The sequence below is a fragment of the Ictalurus furcatus genome, chromosome 11, assembly GCF_023375685.1.
Source record: "Ictalurus furcatus strain D&B chromosome 11, Billie_1.0, whole genome shotgun sequence".
NCBI classification, from domain to species: domain Eukaryota; kingdom Metazoa; phylum Chordata; class Actinopteri; order Siluriformes; family Ictaluridae; genus Ictalurus; species Ictalurus furcatus.
In genome coordinates, this window is record NC_071265.1 from 11,347,825 (window position 1) to 11,374,053 (window position 26,229).

Here is a 26,229-nt window from a genome sequence, read left to right on the forward strand (position 1 = left end):
AAAATGTGAGGGGTGTACTCACTTTTGTGAGATACTAAAGGAAAGGCAACAGCATTGCAAAACAAGCAGTGACAGTGGCGGAATTATTTATTTTAATGTTTATATTACTAATTTACAATGTTTTGTCAATAAATATTTGCATATCTGCTCCATGAACATCTGCTTGTTTGGCACTAGATAGTTATCACATTTGTGTAGGTCTTTTATTATTTATTATCACAGAGAAAGACATTGCACTAATGATCAATAAACTTATCTTTTCATTTCTATTCATATAGGGAAAAAACAGGGTGAAATGTGCTGTTATCTTCAGTTTGCAACATTTTGCTGTAGAAAACGGCCAAAAAATTATAATATTGCTCCAGCTACAGATTTTTGCAGTACCTAATAGGAGTATAATACTAATTCAAGTGTATTTGGTTGCATGGATCCATACATCTGTACAGCTACAAGTGGCTAACATCTCTTCCTTATAAATCATAACTCTAATATCGACTACGTATTTAAAGAAATTAGTGATTTGCTGAATTTACAAACATTAGCTGTATAATGTAATAACGCATCGAATGTCTCTTAATTTATCTACATTCAACAACCTCATGCAGCAGTGTACAAACAATCTCTGCTTTAAGCTAAAATATTTTCATCCTCCTAGTTTTGAGATATGCTATATTAGCTGTTGAGGCTATATTGATTTGAACAAGTGTAAACGTGTTTCACTCTTCGTCAGTATTGACAGCTGGCATTGGCGCAAAGCTGGAAGAAAAAGGGAAATCCAAACACAGTGTGGTCAAAGAGACATTTGAGATGAGTTTTAATGCAAGGGGTAAATGCATAAGATGTAACTGACGATTGGCTGATCACAGCTCATGAGATACAGATGCTTTTATCTTGACATGCAGGGATTACAAAACTCCAAAAGGATTTGAACACTGCAAAACTGTTATACTTACTGCTTTATATTCATTCATTTATTATTCGCATTCTTATTCCGCTTCATAAATTACTCTCCAATTATCTCAGTACAGCATCAGGGAAATTACAGTGTCAATCTAACTGAATGTTGAATCAGTTTACCCAGAAATTCCACATAGCAAAGGCCTGAAAATAAAAAATAAAAAGCACTGAGATGTGAATGTAGATCAGTAAGAATCAGCTGTCCACTTAAGAAACGAAAGAAAATGTTTGTACGAGATTTGTACTTTTGGGTTTCATCCGATGAATGAATTCATGCATAGTCTCTAAATGCCGTGAAATTTTGTGCACTATACATTCATTTGTGTTGGAACAAAAAAGTTCGTGCGAGATCGTTGCACTGTTGCTGTAGCTTTTCATTTCTGTCTTGGAGAATGCTACAGATAGGGCGAAAGCTTGACTGGCTTTTTAATGCACCTTTTTGGAAATTTGTCTCTAATCACAATTGATGTGTGAAGTCTCCAGTGTGGCATAGAACTCCAACAGTGATGGCCAACTGGAGAACTTAAATATAGGCTCATTTCAGAGGGCGACCTGTCTTAGGACTTGGTGTTGCCTCAGGATGCACTGGAAACAAAGAAAACATCAATAATCATTAAATAAATTTCAACAGAATGATTTCTGTGTGTTTCATACTTAAAGGTAGTGTACATATATATATATATATATATATATATATATATTATATTCGCTTTGCTTGTATTTTCTCATTTGTAAGTCACTTTGGATGAAAGCGTCTGCTAAATGAATAAATGTAAATGTAAAACTACATCAGTCACTTACACTTATGACTCACTTATAAGTATTCACAAAAATCTCATAAGAAGAAATCATTTGAGCTTGAGAAAACATACTTGTTACGGTATGTAAGACTGTTATACAGCAGGTTTCCACCAAGTGCTGAGTTCAAGACACATGGTGTCCTGCAATGGACCAGTGTCTCATCCAGGGTGTACTCCTACATCAGTACTGATATGGCACATATACTTATGCAGAGATCAGCATCTGGTGCTGAACTGAGCAAAGTAACTTTTAATCATTTTAATCATTCAATTAGCTTGTGAAAGTTAAGTCATAAATACCATTTTGAAATTGACTTGAAAGTGACTTCATTTAGGTTTTTACCACTCATTTGAGGATTTCCTCAGTACTTCTGAATTACAACTGATATAATTTAATACAATAATATCCATTCATCCATCCATTTTCTGTACCACTTATCCTACACAGGGTTGCAGGGGAGCCTGGAGCCTATCCCAGGTAACTCTGTGCACAAGGCGGGGGACACCCTGGACGGAGTACCAACCCATCAAAGGGCACAATCGCACACATATTCACACACCCATTCACACACCATGGACAATTTGGAACTGCCAATCAGCATACAGCGCATGTCTTTGGACTGGGGGTGGAAACTGAAGTACCCAGAAGAATCCCAGGAAGCATAGGGAGAACATGCAAGCTGCATGCACCAAGGGCGGAGGCAGGATTTGAACCCCCAACCCCAGAGGTGCAAGCCAACAGTGCTAACCACTGTGCCCCAATACAATATAATATATATAACAAAAATGTACATTTAATACATTTATGTTTTAAAACAAATCCATTTGCTTTGACTAGACATTTCATAGCATTTCTTTGTGTTGATCTAAAATATACCAAAGTTGCATTATGTGTCATACCATCTTTGGGGAGCGGCTGGCATGGTCTAGAATGAGGCCGCATCTTTCCTGGTAACTCTGAAGAGTCTCTGTAGTCTCTGGGCTTTGACTGGGGCTCTGGGCGAGATTTCATAGGCAGTGGTGGCTTTCCAGACATCATCCCTCCTCCTTCAGAGCGAGAGGGCACCACCGGCTTCTTGCTGAAGGACTGAGGCTGTAGACTGCTGTTGCTGCTGTGGTTACTGCTGGTGCTGGGAGTTGGGGAAGGATTCTGGCCTTTGCCCTCTGAGCAGGTGAATGAGCGAGCGCGAGGGGTAGGGACTGGAGGTGCACGATCAGGGTCAGACTCACTGCCTTTTGGAAATGCAAAAATCTCAGGGATTACCAAGTGCTCTTTTCGGGACATTTCTTGATCCTTGCCACATCGTGACTTCCCCATTGATCCATAAAGTGGATTGTCAAACATCTCTGCTGGTTGCTCTTCTTCAGATCTAATAGGTGATTTTTTCAACACACAAACAGCATAGATTATTTTATTGTGGTTTGAAACAATGACTGATGAATATTTTCTTTTATATTAAACAGAATAATTTTTTTTATATGTAACCGATTCACTTTTTTAAAGTCAAGTACCAAGATTTGTTTTATATACCTGTTTGAGAAATTTTCACATAAAATTGAGCTACATGTAAAATCATGTTCACACACCATTAAAAAAGCACTGTTGGGGCTGCCTGGGAAAACCTGTCAGAAGTTTTTGCAGCTGAATTATTGCGAACAGCCAGTTTTTGACCAAAAGTGCATTTTTCTGCCTATAGCATACCTCTACATTTACCTCTACTAAATAAAGTATGTGTAGTTGTTCTTCATAAAAAGATGAAGTAGAAGAAGATCTTGGTAGAGGACTCAGTAATGGCTCTTTGAACATTCATGTAGAACATGCAACTGTATAGGTTAAGGAGATGTCCAGATGTACTCACGTTGGACTGGACAGCTTTCCTGTGGGGCTGCACACAGAATGATCGTGTGCAGTCTTTTTTGGCGAGGTGTTTCCAGTAGTTGTGTCTTTAGCCATGTGTCCAGAGGAGGCTCCTTGTCTGTTGGACACTGTGTAGCTCCAACCTGACTGACTGCTGCTTTTATAGCCAACATCCATATAATTAGGATTGCTAATATCAGTGGGTAGGGCCAAAGACCTACAGTTTATATAAGAACCTCAATAAGAATTTTTTTGTTTCATAATAAATGGAAACTATACATGTTGTGGCCTTATTTTTACTGTGTAATAGTTTAGCATATAGTATTTAAACTCTACATTCCTTAGCTATTAGTGTCACTGTAGTTTTCCAAATAATTCGCAGTAGTTAATTAATTAATAATAAATAACAATAAAAAATAAGCTTTAACATCAATAGCTGAATAAAAAGCTTGATAAGATAATACTTTATTAATCCCCAGATGGAGAAATTAGGGAATAATATAATAATAATTATATTAAAAGGTTGAGCAAGTTAGAAATGAGAAAACACTAACATTTTTGGCAGACAAAATTCCAATCCGCTGAATCATCAATTAAATATGGGAATGTGAAGATGAACTAAGAAGCCTTACTTGTTGCTATGATCGCCTGATTTGACTTTACCGGTTCCTGAGTCATCACCGATCTTAATGAAATCTGCAGAGAGGAAAACACATTTTGTTAAAGCTGTTTACATGTATAATAATTTTCTAAATTTAAGAAAGTCAAGCACAGTCTATCTTCACATCCAATGAATTCAGAAGGATAACTCAATATTTTCGTCAACTCTTTGTTGTATGGAAGGTACAATGAGCTATTGGCAGTAGGAATATTTAGTATAAAATGTATAGTTCATTTATATGAAGAATATCAGTACAGTATTGCAGAAGCTAAATTAGCACAGGGGTCTAAGCATACACATCCACACTGTGCAAAAGTTGTGCAAAAGTTTAAGGTCTGAGTTTGTTCACTTACCATATAGTTTCTCTGTCAGTTTCCCTTCTGATGTGCGTAGTTGGATGCCTCCTGATAGCATACCTGTCTGCTCACCATGATGTGTAAGTGGGACATCAAACTCAGTGTAGGCTGCCTCTGCAGCCCGCAGGGCCACACATGTCTCACCTGCACACAAGTCAGACAAATGATTACCAGTGCATTCATAAGTAATTTCATTTACAAACACACAAATACAAAAAATAAAAAGCTACATTCAAGATTAAATATTTTTCAATGGTGCATCATACTAAAATAAACACAGTTTATAAACTCCCAGGTGTACCTATACTCTGTACCTTCTTAGTTGATGTCATTTAAAAGGGACCTAAACTACATCAAGCACAAGGGACTACAATAGGTTTTAGATTATGCTTGGGTTTTCAAAAGCTAAATGGTGTACAGTTTAAAAAAAAATCTATTTAGCTGGCTTCCTCAAATGGTGCAACCTTATCTAAGGAATAAAACACAATGCATCATATTGTTATTGGAAAATAATCAACGGCAGGGTGGTGTGATGCAGCCTGACACAATAGAAGTTACTGTTTTCAACCCAAAGTAGAAAGTTGAAAAGCATGTTCAACAATATTAAATCTTTTAATGAACAACACAATTTTAACCATTCATAGTAATGTAATGTAGAACATCTGCGAGACAAGTTAGTTCCTGTCACCGCTTACATTATAGCAGCTATAAACAGTCATTTCCTCACTAGCCTCTCTTTTTTCTCTCTTTTTTAAAGTTAATAAGCCAATGAAAATTTGTCATTACTCGGAAACAGGAATGCACATAGTCCTCTACAGATTCACCATATTTATGATGATGTGTTTTTATTTGTTTAAAAAAAAAAAAACATTTAAAAAATTTAATTTGTGTATTATTTGGAGCATCCACCATAGATTTCCCTATGAATGAGCTGTTATTGAAGATGATAACGTATTCGAATAGATACTTTAATATAAACCAGTGATTTGAATTACAGCCAAAGTTACTGCCAAAGCTGCTGTTATAGAAATTTAATCAATACCTTATAACCAGTTATGAGTATCCAACAATGCTGTAGTATAAAAGCGTGTATCAATCTAGTATATGCTCAAAGCATGTTCATATTTTAAGCACACCTACCATATGATTCATCACTGTCTGTGGATGTTATACTGATGAGTATATGCTGATCTAGTAAGTATTCTGGGTCTGAAATGATGGGAGTAAGCTGTAAAATGGATAAAAAAAATAAAAAAAAAACCATTTACTATATTGTTCCAGAATTTAGTTTTACATGATATGTATCATACAAAGCATATTACCTCTACGTGTGCTTCAAACCGAACCTTTATGGAACCCTCTGTGCTCTCTTGATTATATATTTCAGAACTCTTGACAAATTCTATGAATACAAAAGAAATGTTCAGTATCAATACAATAACAAACAGACTTTCTGTACAACAGAAGTGCCCTTACTTTCCAAGCAGCTTGAATGGTATTCAATGAAAAACTTTGTCTTGGATTTGGTCTTAAGAGTGGCAACACAGTTCATAAACTTGATTGCACCCTGAGACTCCTTTATTGGATCTGAAATGACAAAAAAAAAAAAAAAAAAGAAGACAAAATTCAGCATCCAGTAAGCTAGAGAGAACAAAAAGACAGAATACAGTAGCATTGCTGAAAGTAGGTTGATTAGTGTGCTCTATCTAGAATTGGTCCAACCAAGTCATACCATATTCAGTTTGCATGATTGCATCCGATCAGTAGTAAAAAAAAAAGGTCCCTATTTCTCCTCACTATAAAGTACTGTGCAAAAGTCACCCTAGGCACCCTATTTTGTTTTTAGTACAAACTTTGTTATAGATTTTTGTTTTATTTTATGACTTCTACATTATCGAGTCAGTACATTTTAGATTCCCAAACATTAGTTTTCCAGCACAAAAATGTTACAGAAAAATGTTTGTATGTGAGTAAAGAAAGCAGCATATTAAGTGGTAAGAGACGCTTTTCAGACAAAAAACACAATGAAGGCTGCTGGATTTTGCTGCAAAAATAAGAAGCGAGTGCAACAGTCAAAGTCTCCAGAAGAACCGTGTCTGGTTCTGCAAGATGCTCAATAAAACTTACAGCTCATTTCCTTATAAAACTGCGCTAATTGTACCGGAGACTACTATATATATATTTTTTTTTGTAACACCAGATATTGACTTTGTTTCATTTACTACTGTTTACTGCTCTTCATGGTATTGTTTAAAAAGTGTATTTAATTTCAGATTAAGCTTTATAGAAAGGAGTAGGGTTCTGTGAGACAATGTTTAACAAAACAAATGATCTGGCCACTTATGATTCTCACATTCCTCTGGACTTAATAACAGTTTATCTTTGAATGCAATGTGTCTTTGTATGCTATAGCATTAGAATTTCCCTTCACTGGAACTAAGGGGCCCGTGAAAACATGGTTTGTCAAGGGTGAAGTGGAAGAACTTGAGTGGCCTGCACAAAACCCTAACCTCAACCCCATTGAGGTTAGGGATTTTCCACCTTTGCATGAATTGAAACAGCAACTATGCCCCAGGCCTTCTTGCCCAACATTAGTGCCTGACCTCACTAATATTCTTGTGGTTGAATGGATAAATCCCCACAGCCTCACTCCAAAATCTAGTGGAAAGCCTTCACAGAAGAGTGGAGATTGTTATAATAAAGGGGGCACTAAATCTGTAATGGGATGTTCAAAAGCATAAGTGGGTGTGATGGTCAAGTGTCCACAAATGTTTGGTCATTTAGTGTGTATAACATGGGTTTATTAGATAAATAACAAACAGCATACCATTCTTAGAGACAAACTGTGAAGTTACTCCTACATCAAATGTAGCAAATACAGGAGCGTGATCACTTGTCATGATGTCACATGTGCATCCTGAAATGGATAGGAAGAATACAAGTTAAACAATTTCTGAAATGTACAATTTTCCACCTTACAAAAAGCTCAACTTTTAAAATCTTTCAACTAACCATATGAGTGACAAGCCACGTGAACCTGTGGGTGTGACTTGCGAAGCACACGGTCACACCATGAGGGCAAGTTATATTTAGTCTGTTGGTGAGATAAAGAGAGGTATAGTGAAAGGCCTCTAATATCTTAAACACGTAGGCAGAGTAAAACCATAGCCTAGAAACAAAAAAGCAAAATGATTTTGTGAAAGAGAGCACCAGTCAGACTTTCTATTAGAGTGAGCTGGAGCTAAGTACAGTAGGGGCATTATATCTGCCTGTGCAGATGAAAATCTATATGTTGTAGTTTTCATCTAGGTCAGTGGTTCTCACTGTCTAGATCAGTGGTTCTCACTGTCTAGATCAGTGGTTCTACTGTTCACAGTGGGGGGAGGGGGGCTTTTTATCTAGCTGTCAGTGCAGACCAGTGTTACCAACTTAGCGACTTTTGAGACCCCTTTAGCGGCTTTTTAAAATAAATAAATAAATAAATAAAACGCCTAACGACAAATCTAGCAACTTTTTGGACAAACCTTAGCTACTTTCCAAGTGTGACCAGTACTGTCCTGCAAGTGTGAGGTCTTGCTTTCCCTCTGCACTCACACCTCTCTCTGTGTCTGCTCTGTTCAGTGAGGGGCTGAGAGCCGGAGATTTAACAATGTCATGGATAACGAGACGCGCCCTTCATCCCAATTTACATCATTCATATGTGAATGATGAATTAAGAACGCAAGATGAATGTAATGCAACATATTTTACATGTAAAATAGTCCACGTTATTACAGCCTAGTTCTTTTGTTCAAAGTAGTTATAGTGTTCAGAAACATTATATATTATTCATGTTCCATACCTGTCCATTATATAGTTTTATAAAAGTCATAAAAGTCAAAAAAAAATCTCAAAAGTTATGAAAAGTAATTTAAAAAGTACAAAAACACAAAAGCAAAAGAAAAATCTATCTATCTATCTATCTATCTATCTACATACAGATAGATAGATAGATAGATATATTTTCTATAGAATAGATAGTCTTTATACCTGGTCTCCTCCAATATGGGGGCTGGGGGGGACTTGCCACATGACAGGGAAGGCTGGGGGGGGGCTTTAGTTGCAAACAGTTGAGAACCTCTGATCTAGATAATTATCCAACAACCAAACTGTCTTGAAATCAATGACAAAAAACAAAAGTACCCCTGTTGCTTTGGCTTTGGTGTAGACATATCTTTCATGTGTATCTCTCTCTAAACGATATGTTGGGGGAAACGTGATGTCTTCTTCTTCTGTAAAGGTAAAAGAAAACATGTAGATAGAAGGAGAAATTATATAAATTGTTTATGGCTTTATTTATGAAGCTATATTAGACCTACATAAACCCTTCACGACAACTGACATAAACATAAATAAAGTATTTAGACAGGTCTATTACATCAGGCTTTAGTTGTCATAAGAACTGTCTTGGTCAGTTGTCAATTTTTGTAAAATCCTGTTGGTTTTTGTTATTCATTTGACAAAAACCCAGTCAAGTGACATAGATGATTATTAAGAAGCTACTCAATCGACCTGGAAAGTGGTATAACACATCTTTGTCAACAAAAAAGCTGTCACGATTTCAGTTATCATGAAGGGTCATAAGTAAAGTCTAATTTTAAAAAGAATATTGCTGTTTATAAAATATTGAATATACAGACAATTCAGTTATAGGCCAAAGTTAACTCACAAAAACTATAATGTATTCTAGATGCACATGGAAAAAATATGTTGAAGTTATTAATATACAGTAGTGTTTTTAAAAAAATCTTTAAATTCCTTCTTTTTATCTGTGTAATTTGAATACTTTTGTCCAGGAAGCATAAATAGCAATTTGGGTCCTGCAAATGACTCAAAGGTAATCAGTATCCACAAGGCTTTTGAGCAAACTGAACCTATGGACAGTATTGGACAGTACAGAGTGAGTTTGAGCCAACTGAAATTTTCAGGTTGTGCACTGTAGATGGAATTTGGGGCGGAGCTTCTCTTCTCATATTGTACTATGCACAGTGAGTTTCATACAGAACTAAGAAGTTCTTATGTGGTAGAAGGAATATGGGTCAGAAGTGATTATTTCAAGTTGCATAGTGATGAGTAAGTTTAGGCTAGAACTGAATTTCTCATTTGGATTAGTGTAGAGGGAGTTGGGCCAAAATGTTTTAATTTAAGCTGCAAAGTGATGAGTACAACTGGGACAGAACTGAATTTCAACGTGGACTATTGTAGAGGAAGGTTGGGCCATAACTGAATAAGTTGTATAGTCGAATGTAGAAGGAATCTGGGCCAGAACCTAAATTTTCAAGTTGTACAGTGATGAGTAAAGTTGGGCCAAAACTGAAATTCTAGTGTAGTGGGTAGTTTGAGCCAGAACTGAATATTTTAAGTTGTATAATGATGAGTGAGTTTGGGCCAGAAATGAATTTCTCATGTGGTTTAGTGTAAAAAGAGTTTGGGCAAGGTCCGAATTAGTTGTGCTGTCTAATGTAACAGGAGTTTTGGCCAAAACGGAATTTCTTCTGCAATCTAGCGTAGAAGGAGTTTGGGACAGGACTGAAATCCGTTTTATAGTTGTATAATGTATAGTGTGTTTGTATGTATGTATTAATGAGTAAGTTTGTGGACATAACTGGATTTCATGTGCAGTCTAGAGCAAAGGGAGTTTGGGCCTGAACAAAAATGTTCACTCTCTATAGCCTTGAGTAAGTTTGGGCCAGAACTGAATTTCTTGTGTATGGTGCAGGGTGAGTTTGGAAAAGTAAGAAAAGGCTTGGCTCTCACCATAGTACAGAAAAACCTTTCCATCTGCCCTTTCCATGGTGAGCTGGTCTCTGCTTAACAGTTCCTGATACTGCTGCTGTTTGATCTTCATCACAATGTTCTCTGCTTCCTGGAAAATGCAAAACAACAGTACAAAAGCCATTGTGTCTTCCTATCTGGTTATGTTAGCATCTGCTGTATTTAACTGCTCATAGTTAAATCGAGGCTAAGGTGTTTTCTGCACTTGTCCCCACTGTACTCTACCTAGAAACTGATAGATGCCCATGGTTTGTAGCCAACCAAATTACATTATTAGTTTATTTCTTAGAAAAATCATCATTTAGGCAAAGCTTCTTACATTTGATAGAATATTCCAGTTATCATAATGTAATACTGTGGACATTGTGCCTTATAAGGACAACGATTTACAGTTTGGATGTATATGAATACAGATTCATTTATGTTTACCGCTGGTGGAAGCTCAATACGGTAGTTCAGATCCCCAAGCCAGAAGAGGTGTGTGAAGCGATGTGTAATATCAAACGGATTAAGTTTCTTATCTCCTAGGTTTAGAAAGCGCAGGATGCTGATGTAGTTCTGATTCCGTCTAGCAAGAATAGAAAAGGTTAATAAAATTGTAATAAAATAAGCAACTGTTCTATCAAAAAATGAATTGGTTTATTGTTTAAATTCTTGGCTTATAGTATTGTGACAGGTCCCCCCCCCAATGATGTAGAATGAACCCTGATGTTTGTGGCTTTACCTGATCTTCTTTTCACTCCCTGAGGTCAAGTGACTGTTAACAAACCCAAACGAGGTGTCATTAAACATAAACGATACTCCCACTGCTCCTTTATTTCCTGAACGATGCAAATACAAACACACAAATGAAGATGGAAGACATATTCCTGTCATGTCAAATGAGCTCTTCTGAGTTATGGTTACATTTGTTAGTCTCATTTGTTAGGGTGGCGATCAACTGACCCAATGCATTAGCTATTCCAGTCTTAACGCTGTCGCAGAAGATGTGGGAGATGCGGTTCTCATGTTCTGGCTTGGCAAGAACAATGATTCTTATATTCCACAGCGTCTGAGTAGCTATCTGGTGAGAAATTAAGAAATGACGGTCAAAATTAGCACTCGTCAGAAGGAGGGGACAGGTAATTTAAAAAATCATTTATGAGAACTAAACACTTAAGTAAACACATTTTTTTACTGCAGTGAAGTGATGCATGTTATTCAAACCTGTAATATGGAATCCTGGGAAGGATTATATTTACTGTGGTATTGCATATGAAATTCGATCTTTAAGGGTCTCCTCACAGTTATTCCTGACTGTTCCTTGATCTCAGCTAAAAATGAACTGTGATTGTGCTTTTCCTGTCACTGCACATTCTACCTGGAACAGTTTACCAGAAGACCTCAAGTATGCTTCTTCTGTATTCCTTTTTAAATCATACCTCAAAACATACATTTATTCCATGGCCTTTGGGAATGATTGATTGGATTGTTTTATGTGTATGTATGTTTGATTTGTGTGCGTCCCATTTCACATCACAGTCCCCATGGCGACAAATGCCATGTGATCGTGTTTGTTTTGATTTTTTTTTTTCTGTACTTTCTGTATTTTCATTGGTTTGTTGACCATCTGTGTTCACCTGTTCTATGTTAGTCCTTGACTAGGTTGTCTATGTATAACCTGCTGTTTCCTTGTACAGTATCATTGCAAAGTTTTATCATGTTTTCTGTGCTTTTAATTCCAAGTGAATCCTAGTTCTGCAATTTAGTTGGTTTTGACCCAGGTTTCTGTACCACTATTCGGATTATGGATAGTCCTTGTTTGACGTTGTCTCATTGTGTTTTGACCCTTGCTATGGACATTGGATATGATTCTTGGATTTGTTGCAATAAAGAATATACTGCGGTTACTCTTGCATTCTGTCTCTTTTATACACACCACATGTTTTATTATTGCCTAATACAGTGGCAAGAGGTATTTGGGAGAAAACTTTGTTTAATATAGCATATTGTACAACACTCAACAGACATTGTGTAAATGTGCTTTATAAACTAAATTTACTCATTTACTAAAATGGTATAGCTGAGTATTGTTTTCACACCTTTTACTTTTTTTTTTTTTTAACAATTAGAGTAACACCGTATATTTCCTTCCAATACAACTAACAAACTTCAAAAGACTAACTCATGATAGTGACTCATTGCAGTCTTTGAGTCATTATTGCCACTTTCAGTAAAATGCCCCCTGATTTTTACCCTAACAGAAAAGTTGCATGAATTTCACATATGAAATAGAATGGATTTAGACATTTTACATGCTATATTTAGGACATTTTCTTATGTAATGGAATGCTCACATGTAGTCCACTTTACACAGTATTTTCACATGTGATTTCTTACACATGATTAATTTATTTTCAGTTGTGATGTTTACACTATTCATTATTACACTGTTTCACATGGGATTTTTTCCTCCACTATGGTTTCCTTTTCAGAAGTAGTTTTCCTCACATGAAATTTCAGGGCAGAGAATATTAAAATGCACTTTCACATGTGATCACATTCACGTAATGTGAAAAATTTACAGTATATGATCTTTCCATAAGGAAGTACTCATTAAATAAAAAGATGAAATAAATAGAGTTCTTGGAAGTAGACTTTTGTGACACAATTTCTGTCAAAATAGGTGAACAAATCTAATTGAGCCTGAATACAGATGATACTGGTATATGGAGTAATGTACCTGTTTAAAGCTGATGTTTGTGATGTCCCTGAGGGTTCCTCTCACTATATCTATCCAATCCTTCTCTCCCAGTGGGTCTTCCTGTGTTCCAATGACATAGATATCATGTGGGATCTGACTGGCTGTGTCATCGCGGGTCTTCCCTTGTCCCTTGGACTGAAACCATGAGGTAATATTGGGTGGTGGGCTGGCATTTCCTGGGAACAAGAGAGAATTCAATGCACTGGGATGAGATTGAAGAGATATGACAGGAATAACATGGCCTTGTTGGCTTTAAAGAAATCTGGATGTAGATTTAGGTCCCTAGACACCTTTGGTGGACCTAGACTCAAAAGTGAGCCCATTGCCTTGTGGGATTTTATACACACACACACACACACACACACACATATATATATATATATATATATATATATATATATATATATATATATATATATATATATATATATATATATACACACACACACACACACACACACACATACATACATACATACATAAATACATACATACATATATATACATATATATACACACACATATATACAGTGCATCCGGAAAGTATTCACAGCGCTTCACTTTTCCCCCATTTAGTTATGTTACAGCCTTATTCCATTATTTTCCACAAAATTCTACAAACTGACCACGTGTTGTCAACATGTGTTGCCATAATGACAACATGAAAGAAGTTTGTTTGAAATCTTTGCAAATTTATTAAAAATGAAAAAACTAAAAAGCACATGTACATAAGTATTCACAGCCTTTGCGCAATACTTTGTTGAAGCACCTTTGGCACCAATTACAGCCTCAAGTCTTTTTGAGTATGATGTTACATGCTTGGCACACCTATTTTTGGGCAGTTTCTCCCATTCGTCTTTTCAGGACCTCTCAAGCTCCATCAGGTTGGATGGGGAGCGTCAGTGCACAGCCATTTTCAGATCTCTCCAGAGACGTTCAATCAGGTTCAAGTCTGAGCTCTGGCTGGGCCACTCAAAGACATTCACAGAGTTGTCCTGTAGCCACTCCTTCGTTATCTTGGCTGTGTGCTTAGGGTCGTTGTCCTGTTGGAAGATCAACCTTCGCCCCAGTCTGAGGTCCAGAGCGCTCTGGAGCAGGTTTTCATCAAGGATGTCTCTGTACATTGCTGCATTCATCTTTTCCTCGATCCTGACTAGTCTCCCAGTTCCTGCTACTGAAAAACATCCCCACAGCATGATGCTGCCACGACCATGCTTCACTGTAGGGATGGTATTGGCCAGGTGATGAGTGGTGCCTGGTTTCCTCCAGACATGACACTTGCCATTCAGGCCAAAGAGTTCAATCTTTATTCAATCTTTGGTCTGAGAGTCATGTGCCTTTTACTGAGGAGTGGCTTCCATCTGGCCACTCTACCATTCAGGCCTGATTGATGGAGTTCTGCAGAGATGGTTGTTCTTCTGGAAGGTTCTCCTCTCTCCACAGAGACATGCTGGAACTCTGTCAGAGTGACCATCGGGTTTTTGGTCACCTCCCTGACTAAGGCCCTTCTCCCCCGATCGCTCAGTTTGGCCGGGCGGCCAGCTCTAGCAAGAGTCCTGCTGGTTCCAGACTTCTTCCATTTACAGATGATGGAGGCCACTGTGCTTATTGGGACCTTCAATGCTGTAGAAATGTTTCTGTACCCTTCCCCAGATCTGTGCCTCGATACAATCCTGTCTCGGAGATCTACAGACAATTCCTTGGACTTCATGGCTTGGTTTGTGCTCTGACATGCATTGTTAACTGTGGGACCTTATAGAGACAGGTGTGTACCTTTCCAAATCATGTCCAATCAACTGAATTTACCACAGGTGGACTCCAATCAAGTTGTAGAAACATCTCAAGGATGATCAGGGGAAACAGGATGCACCTGAGCTCAATTTTCAGTGTCATGGCAAAGGCTGTGAATACTTATGTACATGTGCTTTTTTTGTTTTTTATTTTTAATAAATTTGCAAAGATTTCAAACAAACTTCTTTCATGTTGTCATTATGGGCTATTGTTTGTAGAATTTTGAGGAAAATAATGAATTGAATCCATTTTGGAATAAGGCTGTAACATAACAAAATGTGGAAAAAGTGAAGTGCTGTGAATACTTTCCGGATGCACTGTATGTGTGTGTGTGTATATATATATATATATATATATATATATATATATATATATATATATATATATATATATATATATATATATTCTGTATTATATGCTCAAGTTAAATGCTTGAGCATATTGTGAATAAAAGTCCTAGGATGAGCATAAGACAGTCTTTATGATTACAGTAGCAGTTCATAGGTACAAACCTATAGTATCCAGATGAAATTAATAATTCAAGCAAGGGTTAGATTTTCTGTGTTAGGTATAAAGTTGGGCAAAGGCTATTGAAGTAAGAACTTGGTCTGGTGCAATGAGTGGTGCAACACTGCAGACAGTGCTGATGACACACTTACCCATGTTCCATGTGCCAACAAATAAGCTGATCATATCCGGCTCAGCTTTATCGGAATGTTTGTTTTTCATCTGCTGAAGTAATTGACAGAAACCTTCTCTCTTCTGAAAAATTCAGGCACACATATAATTAGATGCATGAGAATTGAATAGCTTTTTTATTTTTTAAAAATTTAATTATTTTTGTTATCCAGATGTGTAATTTGCATGTTCAAAGCAAAAAACAACAAACAAACAAACAAACAAACAAAAAAACCCCTAAATATGCTGTGACTTTGTGATGATAAAAAATGTGGAAATTAGAGAACTGGGTAAATTCAAATACATTCTTAACATTTACAAATAACCTCAGAACCAATGTATTCATGGTGCAGGCTCACCTTTGTGTCATTAAAGACAAATTCTTTACGCTGGGTCTTCTCCTTCTCGGTCTCCACCACTAGCTCCAATTTGTTATGCATTTTTTTGGACTTCACCAACTGCAAGACTACATGATGACAAACAGATTCATACCATTAGTCATTTTATTTCTGATTTAAGTTCCAAATTAAGTCATTTTGATGTATATGACTTCCCTAAATACTCTTTAGGAAAAGGTGACTGTATACAGCATGTTTGCTGACTAAAAGAGTCTTCTGAAAGATCCTCTGAATAAAAAACAAACACCTTGCACATGTTAATTATGTGGCTTTAATATGTCACTGTTACTGAGAGAACTGCACGGGCCAATGAAAAATAACAAGTCATTTCCTCTTTAAGGTTACTAAACACGAGCGCTTTCACACGTTTGATTCTCTTCATAAAAGAGCAAAGACGTACTTTTATTATGCACAAAGTATTTGTCCTCAGGTCCGTCTTTGGACTTCTTGAAGTAAACTTTCCCACTTTCTACATCAACCTTTAGGAACATTTTATTTGAAATGCCAAGGGAGTCTGATTTCACCTGTTAGAACAGAAAACAAGAAAAACGGATCATCAATTAAAATTTGTCTTATTACATGTTTTAAAGAGATTCTGTCTAGAAACTGTGCTAAGAGTACAACCACCCAGATGTAAAGTCACAATACGCTGCACATAGGCAAACTCTCCCTTATTTGCATGTGGCTATGGAAAGAAAACTACTAGAGGAAAATATGGAACATATTCACATTTTCACCACCATAACACAGTGAGATCAGATCTTAAAATGCTTGTAACGTACAACATGTATAAATATATATTTTATACACTTGTACCACAGATATGTTGAATTCTCTATTCTGATTGGTTAGATTAATAAGGTGTGAATTAATATTGTATAACAGCAGCTCCAAAAATAGTTCTGCCTGCAAGGCAAATCACAGGTATTGATGCTCTCTTTCAAATATGTTGTTGTGTCTATAGTAACAATTTACACAGGGACTTGTTTCCTCGATGCACCAAATACACCGAAAAAATTTGCATAACTGTAGATAATGGTGATGCTTTCTCTTGTTTTTTCTTATTAACGTCAAGAAAGAGAAAAAAGTGAGGCCGGAGAAGGAATGACAATAATAATGAAAAGCTTGATGTAATAATGTAGTTGATGTTATGATGTAATTGATGACAGGAACTTTCATAACATTAAATGCAACTATTAACTGATAACACATACAATGTCTCATTCTTTAATAAATAAAAAATTGTCAGTGTTGGCAAATTTTTGTGCTATAAGAGAAATAATAATAATAATAATAATAATAATAATAATAATAATAATAATAATAATAATAATTATTATTATTATTATTATTATTATTATTATTATTACGTCGAGACATGATGTCAAGATATCAACTCAGCTTCGTGTCAGGCACTAACACGTCACCCTGTCATTGTTTATTTAGTTTTCTGTAACAGCACACTGTTATATACTATTCGGCACATATTATATAAAGTAACTAATAAGCTACAAAATAAAGATTACATGCTTATATTTATTCCTATGAATGCTTTCTTTCTTACTTCAAATGTTACAGGTGGTATAAGTGACTTCCTGTGGCCTCCATCATATCCAGCAGATTCAAATACTGTATTCTTAGCCTGGGAAATACAAAGCATGTTTGTTAGTAAATCCTTGCAGAGCTATCTTGAAAATAGAACTTATATATTATCAAGAATAACAAAGCAAAAAAAAAAAAACCCAAAACATGACATATACCATGAATCAAGCAGAAAGGGGAAAAAAAATGATAATACCTTGTCTTCAATTGAATACAAAAGCTTGGTCAGTTGCTCAAGCCTAAAGCTCACAGACTGGCTTGCATCAAGTGAGAGCTAAACAAGAACAGGATCAGTGTGTAGAAATCACAGAAGCAGAGATTTTAGTTTAGTTTTTTTTTTTTTTTTTTTTTTTTTTTTTTTTTTACAGTTTAAAAATTTTTAGCAAGTAAAGCACAGTAACCTGTCCTCGAAGTCTACCAGCTCCAGGTGACATGGGCTGATCTATAATTTTCTGTAAGGTCTCCAGACTTGGGAGTGTACGAGAAATCTCACTATAAACAAGCAAAAATGGAAAATATCAGAAATATTCAAACGTAACTTGAAATGAGATTAAATTTTGGTTAATAGGAATTAACTGTTTGCTCATAAAGTCACTCATGTTTAAAAATGTCAGTGGTTTTTCTTTTCCTTTGGCATCAAGCTGCTTGAAGAAATCTCTGGTGACTTATACCTGTTGAGGCTCTTGCAGATGGTCTTGAGAAGCTTCTTTAGGTTGGGGAGACTGAGGTTCCCATTGTGTACCTGCTCCACATCCAGACCCACAGCCGAGCTGAAGTAATCCTGGATTGCCTTTTGATGTTCTTCAGAGATGCTGCGTAATAAACAAGTCAGTTGGGAACTTATAGGGATGCCGAATGAAATTATAAATTGTTTTTACAAATATATGTCCATATGATCACTTAACCAATGATCATGATTTTTATAGAATCGATGTATAAATCATATCTAAAAGTCCTGTTGGACATTACAGTACAGATCATGTAGTATAAATCATTTTATGGTTTAAATCATTTAGTAATGTGAGATATTGTGGTATACAGTAGAACACTTATGGTATAAATCATGTAGTACTGTGACATGTCGACAAGTTGCATCCGCTGAAGGTAAGTGTCTAAGATGGACACTTTTTGCTCTGTCTTTACAGGCTCAGTATGGCATTCTTTACTTTCGATGGGTGTGAAGTTCCGTGGTGGAAGCTGAGGAGGTAAACTGAATTGTTCTGTGGGAATTGAAAGCAACAGAACCAAATTATAAAACATCCATCACTGGTTATGCACACAATCTGTTCTTGCATGCATAAATTGAACTGTGACTCTGAGCCCCAAAGCATACAAAAAAAATAAGTTCCAAGTCGTACCTTTGCTGGAATTTTGTATCTTTATTCCTATATGTACAGTAATGCATCTAATCCAAAAGATTCTATTTGGATTTAAAACTCATTTAACATACTAATTAGGATTTAAAGGCCACTGTTGTAACATTAGTGAGTTGGAAAGCTACACCACCTTCACATGCCTAAAGTATAGGACATACAGAAGAAGGTGCCACTGCACTATTAAGAAATAGTACAATTTAGTACCTCTTTTCTTACTAATGTGGGACAAAACAATCTCATCAAGTGCTTCTTAGCAATCCTGGACCCTACCTGGCTCATCCTCTGGCTCCTCCTCCTTCTGTACAGGATACTGCAGATGTGTGACTAAACCCATGTTCTCCTTATAGTATGCTTCCACCAGCTCTGAGACCACAGAGAAGAACCGAATGGGGACACCTTCAGATGCCTGAAAACACATGGGAAGGAGAGCACAGGCTTTTTTAATGTATTCACAGCACACACAGTTAAGTGCAATAGTTTCCATCTGCCTTGGTTTAAAAAAATATCAAAATAAATGGACTACTATGATTATAACTTCATTAACTAAACATAACAGTTCACTTAGGCCAAAGTTCAATGGGTGTTTTAAAATATCTGAATATGAAATGAACGTATTTCCAAAACAAAGTGCTCCATAGTCCATGTATAGTTATTTCCTGCTTTTACAAAAATGAAATCAAAGAAGTCAAATATCTATTTTGCCAGGTGTTATCTGGCAAAATTCAGACCTGAGGCTGACAACTTCCAATATTTACACTTGGAGATCGGAGTTCATGTTGTAGTTTTTTTTCCCCCTTATAAATTATGCAAATTTATTTTCAGTCAGGGATTGGATAAACATATATTGTTAGCATTTAAACAAATGTTAACTTACCTTGTTATTTATCTAACATTACTTATGCTGTATAAATACTAATGTCAACTAATGCAGTATATGCTTGCTAAGGGGTAAAAATGTAAAGTGTTGTCATGTTTGTATTATACTGAATGATTTTCAATTTAAATGACATTTAATAACTATGGAAAGTATATGCTTATTATGCAACTTCATAAACTATTATGTGTTTGTTATCACCATAAAAGGAAGATTAAGCAGTTTGCTTGTACTGTGTAAATGTAACAGGTTCAGTTTCGTTCTGAAATGAGTGAAGGATAAAATAGTCTGTTAGGGTGTGGTGTCTGGCCTCAATGCATGAAAAGTTTTCTCAAGTGGTTGTGGGCAATATGGCCTGAAGTATGATAGTAAACATTAAACTCCAATAGAGAAATGCATACAGGTAGGTGACAAATTTAAATATAAACCACTAACTCTGATATTTTGTGGAGAGGATTTTGCTGGCATGGTTTGGATCCACTTGTCCTCTTAAAAAAACCCCCAAAGGTTCCCAACCTTAGTCCTGGAGTACCCCCTTAATGGTGTGATGATGATGAAAATGAGCATATACTATGGCCTTCACAGTCACCAGATCTCACCCAAACCAAACCGAAGATTTTGTTTCACATGTTTAGACAATGCTCTCCACCACCATCATCAAAACACCAACTGAGTGAATGTATGTTGAAAAAAGGGTGTTTGTCCCTCTAGGACAGTTCCAGAGACTTGTAAAACCTGTGCCAAGGTGCATTGTAACTGTTGTGGTGGTTTGTGAAAGCCCAACACCTTACTAAGACGCACATTGTTATTTTCTTTTAATTTGCCGTGCTATAGTTTTGTTTTTTGGTATGACGATAGCAGAGAAAAATCTATTCACAGCACTAGTTTACAGCTTGTTGTAATGTTCCACCTAAGGCAGCATTACTTAGTTTGGCATCCATTTTAGTGTTCTTGGTCACAAGATGGCTGTCAGGAGTAGCTATAGCTGTTTTAGAACAGAATGTCTCCCACACACTTTTCACACTTTTCAACATGCCCTGCTAACCACTTTTTATCAATTCTAATGAGAGATGAAAAACTTGCATTTCAGAAACTTTCCATTCAAGACCTAGTGCAAGAGTAACCCTGTGGCTTGCCTTACGCCCACGCTAAAAGGATCATTTAAAACTGAAGCTTTGCTATAGTTCAGGGCTAAAAGAGGAAGAACCACAATGCAGACAGTTATTAAAGATTATCCTACATTTTTGCACATGACAAAGCACCTACTGCATGTAAAGTCAACTGCTACAAAGATACAAAAAAAAAAAAAAACCATTACATGTACAAAGTCCATTTTAATACTTTTGTCCTGTGTCTTTTTCGCGCTAAATGGACCTTCCGTGGTCAGAACAGTTTTGCACCATTTCACCCAATACACAATAAAAGCAGCAAGTGGTGTTACAGCTGCAATGGCCTGCTGTTAACCAAGTACCTTGCAGTACAGAGGCAAGAATAGATGCTGCCTAAAGAGACAAGACACCCACACACCCGAGGCAGTGTGTCCACAGCAGCTGAGCAGACAGCTGTTATGAGGCCACATGTTCAGCGAAAAAAAAATCTAAAAACACCCGTAACCAAACCTTCAAAAGTTTATAGGATGTTAGATGTCTGTAGCTGCTTGCTGTGAAACTGAGCAATGTTAACAAGCAACTTGTGAGTCTACAGCAGACACGCTAAAAATACTGAAAAGACATACTGAGTTAGTAGTAAGTATTCACGACAGATGTGGCATTAACGGAGTCACAATACATAGATTTAAAAAAATTATATGTAATTGACCATTCATCACCAAAACCTTAGATTAAATCAACTTTCAAGTGAGGTGGAATCTCATTCAAACATAGAGTTCAAGTTCAAGGGTCTTCAGGTTCAAGGGTCTTCAGGTTCAAGAGTCTTGCTCAAGTATCAATAGTAACAGTCCCAAGGCTCAAACTCACAACATTCAAGTTACTGATATAGAATTAAAAAATAAACTATACATATTTTCTTTGACTATTTATGGAAAAACATCCCACAAAATAATCCAGAAGCTCTGGAAACATCAGAATATGAAGTCTATTAGAAATTTCTGCTGTATTTGATATAGCCATCCATCAGAGTTGTATCATGTCTAAATTATAATACACTTTGAATAAACACATCTGACAAGTTACTAAGTAAGGTATAAACCACAACAGATCATGCTGTTATAGGAAAATAATCAACCATAGGGCAGTGTGACATGTTACCTCCACAATGTTGATTTTCCAATAACAGCACATCCTGAGTGTTTTTATTCCTCTTTTACCACAGCAATTTGCCAACTATTCAAATTTTTCAATTATTAACAAACGACATGTCATACTGTTTAACCCTGTTTGGTGGTGAACTTACAAAGTGCCGACACTAGAGACCCCTTTCCACATAAATGCGTATAACCTGTCATATAAGTACGGTGATTTATGGGTTACTATAGAAACAGTAACATATTTGAATGAAATCATTCATATAAATGTGTGAAATAAATTCAAGATTTAACCAGCTCTGTTCTATAAATAAATAAACAAATATCTATCTATCTATCTATCTATCTATCTAGGCCATGTTTCAACATAATAATTAGTGAATCAATATTTCATGTTTTAATGAAAGAAAAAGTCGATATATACCCTAACAGCTATGATACATCAGATTCAGTCCTAAAAAGAGCTTATTCCTGAGCATGTTATTTTCATACATTATTGGGTTCAGATCAGCTCAATTTAAGACCTGAACTCAAACTTGTTTGGGTGATGTCTCTCTTCATTCTCTTACCTGCACAGATAGCTTTTTCTCTTCATTGGGTAGAATTCTATAGGTATATACGCAGTTCTGGTACCTGCATATGCACAAACATAATGCTGTTTCAGTTAAGGTGCATAAACTTATGAATGGCAGTAATGATTCATGCATATAAAATGCTAATTTAATGAATTTGTATTGTGCATGATTTGAGCTGAAATGAACAGGAAATGGTGAACCTTTGTATATGTGCAAGCATTAGCAGTTTAGCCTGTGACGTCTATAAATAGTGTTCCCTTTCAAAATGTACCCTTTCAGTTACACTGTCATTTCCCACGTACAAATTGTGAACTGAAATTCAGATAAGTTCAGGTCTTTTGTAGGTTTGCTGGCCTCTATTACACAATTTGCATGAACATATTTTTAGCAAACCAGGTATCAGAACATTTCATATTTGCTGTATATGTAAAACATTCACCTTAAGTGTCATTTTCATGTAATTACATGGTATAAAAATGCTACTACAGTCAGTGTTTCAGTTTAGTGTGTTAGCGAAGACAAATTCTATATGTAGCATGAACTTCCACAAAGAAGAAGCTTGCAAGCAAGTTTTTTTTTTTTTTTTTTTGGTTTGCTTCAATGTCACTAAAGATCATTACAAAATAATTGCTGTCATGCATCATGTCTCAGGAACCACTGACACATGCTTTAATCACCTTTTCACATAAGAAGTAATAATTAATTGGATCAGCACCTGTTAGGTTTGTGTTAAGTCTTTTATGTCTCAGTAAGATGGTGGATAAAAGGCACTGAACAGCTCTTGTTAGCTGTGATATACCGTTTTACATAACTGTCACTGCATGCAAAAGGCTTAAGCTCGCTGTCAATAGTATAGGTTTGTTTTCTTTTCCATTAGAACAATATTGAAAGGCATCCTACATCCAGTAGTGGTAAGTCAAGCAAACATTACTTGTGATATAATCCTGGAGATGTTTACAAATTTTTTCCCCCAAAGCTTTTTATGAGTTGTATTCCATGCATGACAGCAATGGAAACTGAAGTGACTAAATCTTCATAGCAGAAACCCAGTAAATTCCATAAACAGACTGAAAACCAGAACAAAGAAACACTTTGATATAAAAGGATAAGGAAACAAGAAAAAGTGGGTGGGGGGTGTGGGGTTGTCATACAACTTTAAGATTAAACCACAAGCTCATGCACCTTGATTTCTAGATTTTTTTTTTTAAATGATCTGGGTGGGTTTATTTTGGTATACATTAGCATTGTTGCATGTGTAGCTGGCCCAGCAGAAATGACCAGGCTTAGTGACCAGAGTGGTGTACTCACAGCACGCAGAGGGCATAAGCTCCTTGTATGGACTCGCTGTCTCTGAGGAGGAAGCTCCCATCCTTGGCATTTTTGGAGAGCAGGTCCTCTGCCATAGAGCGAGTGATATTACCATGATACCAAGGCTGATGGGACGACATCCTGTCCGGTGACCCCTTCTCTCTGCACTTACTCCTCAGATCACCAGTTAGACTTCAGTTAAACTCGAGGTCAGATTCACCGTCCCTCCAAGGCCTGTTTCATGGTGTTATTTGCGTCAGAGTGCCGCTAGTTCTCTCTCTCTCTCACACATACATATACACACACACACACACACACACACACACACACACTGGCTCTTTCTGTCTCTCTTCCTGTTAAAGAGGCGAAAGCTGCAAAAAGGAAGCTACCACAAACGCAAGGGTGAACTTCCTCATTCTGTGTGCACAACTGAGAGACAGAGAGGGCCGGAGAACTGACTGGTTTACACAGACACGGCACAGTAGAAGAAAAACGTTAGTACACAATGTTGTGTACAAAAACGTTTATATAACCATACTACTCTAAACTGAATGAATATGTCTCCCTGATATCAGTAATGCATAATGTAACACAAATATACTGTATATACAAATGCACAGGGCAGAGATTCTGATACTTGCAGTTTTGATGGGTCTTGATAAGTGCACACAGGCAAGACGCTGGTGCATAACTGCAGAAGGTAGTGAAAGAAGCTAAAGTTGCATCTGCAGTGGTGTGTCAGTGCTGTGTGGTTACTTGCACATGTCATGCATAAGAGTGTTAATTTATGATAATATTGTAACACATGAGCATCATAAAAAAAAAATGCAAATACCTCCCATGGGACAGGAAACCATTTATCAGGTGTACTCCCTTTTAAATAAGCAATGCATACATAATGCATATTCTCAGCCGTTCACAGTTGCTTAAAAGCTTCTCTTTCTTTGGTCATATTGTGCAATCTTGAATAACTAAACGGCCACACACACACAGACTCAAGCACCAATACATACAGTTACATTTTACAGCGGACCTCCCACAAGGTCAGGGTTTAGGAGATTAGCAGTCTTTTAGTCATGTATCTTCCAAGTCCAAGTCTAAAGTCAGCAGCTCAGCAGTCAAATCATCATCCTCACATCCTATGCTGCTACTGAGTCAGATCCAAGTAAAGTCAGTAATGGAGTCCAGGGGGCAAAGGGAGGTTGACTCATTAGGCTATATTAGTCAGTTTCAGTAGGCTGTAGTAGCTGATAGTAGATATAGTTTGTGTATCATTGAAGTCATGTGGTAGTAACTAATATTTATTGCATAAACTATATTATTTAATATTATAGCATGCTAAACCTAGCTAAGTCCAAGTCTGCTAAATTGGGCTCAAGCCCAAATTTGAAATCATAGACAAGAAAGTCTGGGTCTGGTTAAAGGTAAAAAAAATTGTGACTTAAATAGTCCAATAGACTAATCACTACAGATTAATGAGTTATAATCAATAGTGTGATTGTAACTGCACAGAGTAAACAATCTTCTTATACTGACTTTAACTGATAGCAACAACGATTGACATCCACATCATCTGATATGGTTAATGGCTTAAAGTGGATTATGTTTTACTTTTGTAGAACCAAGAACAAGAGCACCACCAACAGTCGTAAGTAAAAATACACAGAATAGTATAGAGGGCTGATTTCTTTCTAGCCCAGACTGTAGATTTGTGCAGATTATTGTGGACAGTTGGGTCAGGTGATTTGACCGACTGAAGTGCTACGTAGATTTGATATCCGTTTGGGCTGATATTTTTCATCCTACATGAAAACAGCGGGTGTAATGAGCACGAAGGAGGTGTATTATTTTCCTGACTGCTGATGTTTCAAAGTGCCTTTGGAGGAGAAACTAAGTAAAGTAAATAAAAGACTAAACTAAAAGACTAAGCGAGTATTGCAAGTATTGATTCAATTACATGAAGGGATGACAGAACCATAAGTTTTGTGTGAAGAGATGACTATCAGCACATACAGCTTTTCTATTTACCACAATTGCTTTTCAGAAGACACAGACTTGAATTACAAATTAGAGACTTGACTTAAAAATAGCAATCATAACTGATGTTGCCTGTGTGTTTTTCAAAGACTCTATTCCTATTTTTATGCGTAAACTTTTTATGCCTATGATGAGATC

The 26,229-nt window shown here is 36.5% G+C and overlaps 1 protein-coding gene across 3 annotated transcripts; it reads right to left on the reverse strand.

Annotated features, from left to right (window-relative positions):
- Positions 1-797: 797 nt before the first annotated feature.
- Positions 798-24,410, reverse strand: inpp5d (inositol polyphosphate-5-phosphatase D). 3 transcript variants are annotated; one of them, XM_053636652.1, is made up of 27 exons: positions 24,055-24,410; positions 22,741-22,804; positions 19,305-19,440; positions 18,731-18,878; positions 18,330-18,470; positions 18,060-18,150; positions 17,855-17,932; positions 17,621-17,698; positions 16,457-16,580; positions 16,018-16,124; positions 15,640-15,742; positions 13,169-13,365; positions 11,392-11,509; positions 11,171-11,267; positions 10,876-11,014; positions 10,429-10,537; positions 8,815-8,903; positions 7,645-7,726; positions 7,460-7,549; positions 6,109-6,219; positions 5,955-6,034; positions 5,773-5,860; positions 4,630-4,776; positions 4,248-4,311; positions 3,617-3,769; positions 2,658-3,127; positions 798-1,542 (listed from the first exon to the last, which is right to left on the reverse strand). In XM_053636652.1, the coding sequence occupies exons 1-27, from the start codon at positions 24,192-24,194 to the stop codon at positions 1,493-1,495; spliced, it is 3,294 nt and encodes a 1,097-aa protein (XP_053492627.1). In that variant the 5' UTR covers positions 24,195-24,410; the 3' UTR covers positions 798-1,492. The 3 variants fall into 3 exon arrangements, with proteins under 3 accessions (XP_053492627.1, XP_053492626.1, XP_053492624.1); XM_053636651.1 differs by having other exon boundaries at positions 3,617-3,772; XM_053636649.1 differs by having other exon boundaries at positions 3,617-3,832.
- Positions 24,411-26,229: the final 1,819 nt, after the last annotated feature.

Excerpts from the sequence above, each read along its gene's own strand:
- inpp5d (XM_053636649.1), bottom strand. The coding sequence starts at position 24,194 with ATGTCGTCCCATCAGCCTTGGTATCATGGTAATATCACTCGCTCTATG. Across the intron at positions 18,471-18,730 it reads CAACTTGTCGACATGTCACA|CATCTCTGAAGAACATCAAA; the intron begins GTACTACATGAT and ends TTTATTACGCAG. Across the intron at positions 17,699-17,854 it reads TGTATTCAATTGAAGACAAG|GCTAAGAATACAGTATTTGA; the intron begins GTATTATCATTT and ends TGTATTTCCCAG.